Source organism: Gossypium arboreum, chromosome 9 (genome assembly GCF_025698485.1).
Source record: "Gossypium arboreum isolate Shixiya-1 chromosome 9, ASM2569848v2, whole genome shotgun sequence".
NCBI lineage: Eukaryota > Viridiplantae > Streptophyta > Magnoliopsida > Malvales > Malvaceae > Gossypium > Gossypium arboreum.
In genome coordinates, this window is record NC_069078.1 from 69093869 (window position 1) to 69101121 (window position 7253).

General features: G+C 27.5%; 1 protein-coding gene across 1 annotated transcript; it reads left to right on the forward strand.

Annotated features, from left to right (window-relative positions):
* The first annotated feature begins 1362 nt into the window (after window positions 1-1362).
* LOC108455063 (fatty acyl-CoA reductase 3-like) lies at window positions 1363-6243 on the forward strand. Its single transcript, XM_053019383.1, has 11 exons — window positions 1363-1563; window positions 2309-2389; window positions 2486-2589; window positions 2750-2952; window positions 3304-3404; window positions 3591-3783; window positions 4959-5120; window positions 5223-5304; window positions 5403-5678; window positions 5766-5893; window positions 6005-6243. Exons 1-11 carry the CDS (start codon window positions 1521-1523, stop codon window positions 6159-6161), a joined length of 1530 nt encoding a protein of 509 aa, XP_052875343.1. The 5' UTR covers window positions 1363-1520; the 3' UTR covers window positions 6162-6243.
* Window positions 6244-7253: the final 1010 nt, after the last annotated feature.

Sequence of the window (7253 nt, forward strand, 5' to 3'; positions counted from 1 at the left end):
TCTAGGTCGGGTTTGGGGTGTTACATTCTAGCAGCTTGGCTGCACATTATCTGACATGTGTCGTAATGACACGATATGATGTGTAAAGATGGGTGGGTGTTTTTAACCCCACATGGTGTGTTGGGATGGTAGGAGTTGGTGTGTAGAGGATAGGGGTAAGATTCTGTATATCTAATTATGTTTACTATATCTAAAAAGGGCATGAGCCCGATTCTGTATTTGTATGTTTGCATGCTTAATTCTATTGGGTTACACTGAGTTTACGAAAAGTAACATCTGTATGTCTATCTTGTTCAAGTAATTCACATACTTAGGCGGATCAATGCAGTGGAGACTCAGCAGTGGCCACTCGACTGTAAACTGTTAAAACTTGCTCATTTAGGATTTTATTTAAGATTTTGGTTTTCAATTGAGAGTTTGTAATTTTTGGGACTCGTTGGACTGTATCAATTTTTAACTATTGTTTTGGTTTCGTTTGTTCGATAATTTGTATGCTTGAACAAAACGTTTTTCTTTTAAAACTATGGTTTTATGCAAACAAAGATTTTTCTAAAAATACGAATCGGATTTCTAAAATGAAACGGGTTTGTTAAACTTCCGTTGTAAAATATTTTTTGGCAAATAAATCAAATAATTAACGTTCTCGAAAATGGTTATAAAGTATATGAGTTAATAAACTGAGATGATTTACGTAACAACTCCGTTTTCTAAAACCATTCTCTGTGACATCTCCGGATTCGGCCATAACGTCTAGGCCGAGTTTGGGGTGTTACAGAAAGGTACTTTAGAATCATATTGTAGTTAAGCTATAACTAACTATTGATATCATTCCTCAAAGAAAAAACCTATCGGTTCCATCCTCATATTTAAATTGTATCTCATATGTATTGGTGCTAAGTTGTGTTGAGTCGAATTTGATTCTGATTTTAAACAATACCTTAAATGTTGATTAAATTTTTTAATGACTCTTAATATATTTTTTTATTAAATTATTTTAATATTAGAGTGACTTTTAAGTTTATTTAAGTAAACTCGAGTTATAGATAAATTCATGCCACTAATAAATCATTGTGATTAAATAATATATATTATATGATACCATAACAAAATACAAAAATATTATAATTTCAAATTAAAATAACTTTATAACTACAAAATTTAAAATATTATAACGTGTTTTGAATCCAATTATAAAGCTTGAATATATACACGAAACTTATAACTTTTTTATCGAAAGGTAGGCTTATTTATAACTTCATTTATCATTACTCATAAATATAGTGGCCTTCTAAGAAGTTTTCCATCACATCTCCGTTCATTATCCCCTATAAATAGCCTCTTCAAAACTCATTGACAGAACATCAAGGTTGGAAGAATAGATAAAACAACTCCCACCACTTTCAAAATAAAGAGATTTCCCCTAACACTACTTGTTTTTAGTATGTCAACTAGGTTTTGGAAAGCAATACAGTTCAATTCGTAACTAGCTTGTTCTAGAGCTTTCATTGTCAACAAGGGAAATGAAAGAAATGATAAGGGAAAATGATGAACGTCAGAATCAAGGTCAGCCATTCCCCACATTTTATATTCTTTTTATGCCTACTTTTTATCATATATTATTTTAGATTAGTTTTATTTATTTAATATACAGTATGGGATATAGCTTTATATCGCAAACAACTTAATCCTGGAGAGAAGCTCATGTCTGGACGTGGAGCGTAGGAGTTTTGATTGGAAACATAACCCGCGTTAACCCACTAATGACTGATAGTGTGGACTAAGAACAGAACTTATAGCACGGTGGTGAGTTGCAAGTCTAAGGCTTATATATATTATGGGCTGGTGTAAAAGTTGTTAGGCACTGTGGAAGTCTAGAATTTTTATGCCCTTCCTAATCTAGAAAATTGATAGTTTTGGATTGGGGTAAAGTAGTATTTAGGACTAATTTACAATTGCTATTTAAAAGAGATGTCAAGAAACACTTTTATAAAATAATTTTTAAAAATTTTGAAGTAAAATTTAAGTATTCAGATTGCTATTAAAAAGTATTTTTAAAAATAAAATATTCGTTTTAATACATAATGTTACAAGGTAAAAAAAAAAGTATTTGAATGATATCCAAATTTATTAATATAATGATATTTCAATAAAATATAACAAAATAATTCATTGTAACTCATTATTAATTTCAATAGAAAAATTATCAAAATTAGGACTAAATGTTGTTTTTCTCTCTTGAATAAGACAATAATACATATATATTCTTTTGTCCACTTTAATTCATTTTCTTGAGATTTGTTATTTGCAGACATGGATTTGGATAATGTAACCAAGTTTCTTCAAGGCAAGACCATATTAGTCACCGGTGCAACTGGATTTTTAGCTAAGGGTATTACCGTTACTCTCTCTTTGTAAGGCCATAGGTGATTTTTTTTGAAAGCACAACTAATACTTAATGGTTTAATGTTTCAATCATGCTTATTAGTCTTTATCGAGAAGATACTAAGGCTTCAACTAAACGTGAATAAACTTTATCTTCTTTTGAGGACTTCAAACGATAAATTTGCCACACAACGCTTAAAAGATGAGGTATATAAAAAATTTATTTCTATTTTTATGTACTCAATCCATCTTATGAAATACATATATATCTATATAAAAGGCATAGTTTGCATATAAAATTATACCTTCTTTTGTATATCAAATATCCAATTAAAATAACACTAACGTTAACAAAATTTATATGTAGATCATAAGCACAGAACTATTTAGGATTCTCCGCGACAAATGGGGTTCAAAATTTGATGCCTTGATATCAAGTAAAGTGATAGCAGTGGAAGGTGATATCTCTTCTGAAAACTTGGGATTGGAAGATTCAAAATTAAGAGAAGAACTGAGGAAGGAAATAGAAATTGTTGTAAATTCTGCTGCCACAACTTCCTTTAATGAAAGGTACTTTAGAATCATGTTGTAATTAAGCTATAACTAATTATCGGTATCATTCCTCAAAGAAAAACCTATTGGTTCTATCCTCATATTTAAATTGTATCTCATATGTACTGGTGCTAAGTTGTGTTGAGTCGAATTTGATTTTAATTTTAAAAAATACCTTAAATGTTGATTAAAACTTTTTAATGGCTCTTAATGTTTTTTTATTAAATTATTTTCAATTTTAGAGAAACTTTTAAGTTTATTTAAGTAACTCGAGTTATGGATAAATTTACAATAAAATAACATATAAATTATGTCACAAATTTACCAATTTGTTTTCATCTTCATCTTAGCTTTTCTTACATTTTGAAGGTATGATGTTGCGTTGGGCATCAATACATTTGGAGCTTTCAATGTTTTGAACTTTGGGAAGAAATGTGATAAAATAAAGCTATTTCTCCACATTTCAACCGGTAATTATCAATTATGATTTGATGTTTTTTTACTTGTATTTCAATGCTATCTAAACAACTAAATTCTAGATATAAAATTAAAAGAAAAATTATTGCAAAATTAGTAGCATGACTCCATTTAATATCAGCTTACGTAAATTTGAATATACTTTATTAATGATTTCCCCTTTTCTTTTTTTCTGTTAGCTTACGTTTGCGGTGAAAAGGCAGATATGATATTAGAGAAACGATTTTATATGGGTGAGACTTTGAAAGGAACACATAGCATAAATATATTTGAGGAAAAGAGAACTATGGAAGAACAATTAGCTCAACTAGAATACCATGGTGCTCCAGATAAAGCAATAAAGTCATCCATGAAGGAATTTGGTCTTGAAAGGTTTTTTTTTTTATTCCATCCTGATTCAAAATTATAATTAAAATGAATTGCCAAAGATTTGTTAAATGAAGCCAAGTTGATTTGTGAATATGCCTGTTGAGTCATATATATAAGAACTATTGAGAATCATATCTCATTCTCACATGTCAATAGTTTAAATTTGCCAAATACTTTTGGATTCTTTTAAAATTTAAAATTTAAAATTTAAAATGTAATCCTATAATTCAATTTGAGACATTGAGTCTTTATACTTTTTTTATTTAAAATTTTGATCTCGTTGTCAATTTTATTGTTAAAATTGTTGTGATAGTTATAAAAAGGTTTTAGAAATTGAAATTTTTATATTTTCAATTAAAATTACAAAAAAAGAGAACAATTAAAATCTCTTTCAAATTTAAAATAAAATAATAAAAATATAATAATTTCCAAAAATTCAAATAAATGTATTATGTATTCCATGAATGATAATATAGTCTCTCTAAACTTTGAGCTATTTGTTTGGTCCATATTGAATCAAATTTGAATAATTTTTAATTTTAAACCAAATTAATTATATATAAAAATTATATTTTGTAAATTTAATTATAAACTATATAAAATATTAGTAAATGTTGGATTAACACTGAAGAACACATGAAGAAAGAAAGCAAAATAAAGTCTACTTGTTTTAATTTGGAACTTTTACATATTTTTAAACAATTTTAAATGATTTTAAAAGGTTTTCTTTTATCTTTTGAATTTTAAAGAGTTTTTTCATTATTTTTATTTTTTGAATTATAATTTTTAAATTATTTGTTTTTATCTAAAATTTGGAAAAGAAATTAATTTTAAAATTTTAAAATAATATGTAGTTTTGAAGAATAATGATCAAATTAAACAAAACTATAAACACTAAGGGCTAAAAGTTATATTACCATTTTAATTTCTACATGAATAACTTTAACATCAAAATTAGAAGGAAGGACCAAGATTTTAAAAAAAAAAAAAAGAACTCAATGTCTCAAAATTAAAATTTAAGGACTAAATTTTATTTAAAAAAATGCAGAGATCTCTAGCATAATTAGACCTATTTCAATATGTATAATAAAATAAAATTCCAATATTATAAAATCATTATTAAAGGAAAAAAAAAAACCATAGATTACTTACAAAAACAAGTTTTGTTTATAATACAGGGCAAAATTGAATGGGTGGCCAAACACATATGTATTTACAAAGGCAATGGGAGAGATGCTTTTAGGACACTTCAAAGGAGATTTGCCACTTGTTATTATACGCCCCACCATGATCGCAAGCACTTATAAACAACCTTTCCCTGGTTGGATTGAAGGTGTTAGGTATTAATACTAATTTAAATTATTTTTATCACTACATGAAAGGGGACATTAACAATACGAGTAGATCATTTTTAAAATTTATGTATGGCTTCTTACATGCAGAACCTTTGATAGCTTCATTGTGAGTTATGGAAAGGGGAAATTAACATGTTTTCCTGCCAATCCTAACACTATTATTGATGTGGTGAGATTTTTAATTCCATTTTCTTGATAACAGTATAATTTCTTGCTTTATTGGAAGTAAAAAAAAAATGATGAGGAGTTTTTAAATTGTATATGTAGATACCGGTTGATATGGTGGTAAATGCCATGGTTGTGGCCATGAAAGTTCATTATGCAGAACGTCAACATGCTTGTGAGACCATTTATCATGTCAGCTCCTCATTCAGAAATCCTTTAACACTCTCAGATCTTCGAAACCTTTTCCACTGTTATTTCATTAGAAATCCATGGATTGATGCAAATGGGCTGAGAGTGAAAGTTGGTCAACTAACATTTTTCAGCAAAGTTAATAGATTTTTGCTACTCATGCAATTGAAATATGTGCTCCCACTGAAGGTTTGGTATTCTTAATTTCTTGTTTTTTAATCAAATTATTCATTTTCTCACTATAATTTTTATTTCTTCTTTCATGTTTCTAATCAGGTACTTTATTTGGCGAATATACTTTGTTGCCAACGTTTCAAAAAAATATATAAAAATCTTAATCGTAAAATCAACTTTATAATCCAATTAGTTAAACTTTACGAACCTTATACATTCTTCTTAGGAAGGTAAATATTCATTTTACTATTCTATTATACTGCATTTAACCATCTTTCATTTTTATCACTACAGTTGTGTATGTCATAAAAGTAACATTTTAAATGTTCTCTTCCAAACAGCTTTAATGATGAAAATTTGGTGGAACTACAAAGGGTGGCTGAAGAGCAAGGCATTGATTTAGTTGAATTTAATTTTGATTGTAGGAGTATTGAGTGGGAAGAGTATATGACGAATATTCACATTCCGGGCCTTCTAAAATATGGGATTAAATCTTAGATACTATGTCATAACAATGTAGTACGTTGCTTATTATATATATTTTAAGGAATGTTCTGATACATTCGATTGTAAAATAAAATCAGTTACTAAAACTTTACAGACATTATAATGTAAAGTGCATTTATAATATCATTTTATTTGTCCAAAATTTAATAATTATATTTTTAATTAAAAAATAAACTTTATAATCTTCTCATCCTTATACAACACTTTGATATAAAATTCTCACTTCCATGGAATGTACTTACAAAAATGGGCATGCCAAATATATAGAAACATATATAATGAAATCAATAAATAACAAATTAATAATTACATGTGGAATATTAATAATTGTTAAGACATGCACATTTTCCTTACTACTGTGCACTCAACGTTTCTTATTAAATAAATAATAATAATTTACATATGCTTAATTGAGCAGAAAATTTCACTTCAAAAATTCAATGCAAATCATCTTAATTTATCATCTACAGATATTAATATACTAATCATGTATTTATCGAAACCTTTTTTGGATCGACTTTTTATTTTACAATGAAAAAGAGAGTTATCACCAATCTTTTTAATTAGTTGTGATCGGATCACTTCATAACTTGATCATTTTAATAAAAGTTTAGATTTACTAAAACTATGATTTTTGGTTTACAAAATCTAGTAAATAAGTTTGGGAGTTAGTGACGTACGAGGAAGAATTAGCACCCTCGTAACACCCAAAATTGGTACCTAGTTAATTAATTGATGTCTTGGTGTCGAAAACTAAAAATTCAAAGCAAACTTAAAATACAATCCTTCTTTGCATGAAATAAAAATATTGCTTAACTAAATTGATTTTCACGAAAAGGGCTTATTTCAAGTTAATCGAGAAAAAAAGATCGTGCCCTATAAGTTAGGGCATGATGCCTTAAATCCTCGAAAACAAGAACAATCGTCATTTGATCATTACTTAAATTTTGTATTTTATATTTTTAAAATAGATATTCAACTATCTCGGTTTTAGAAAGAGGCCATACTCTGTAAGTTAAGAACACGACTCCTCTAATTCCAAAAATAATGAACATTACCTTGGTTTTTTCTTTAAAATATTTC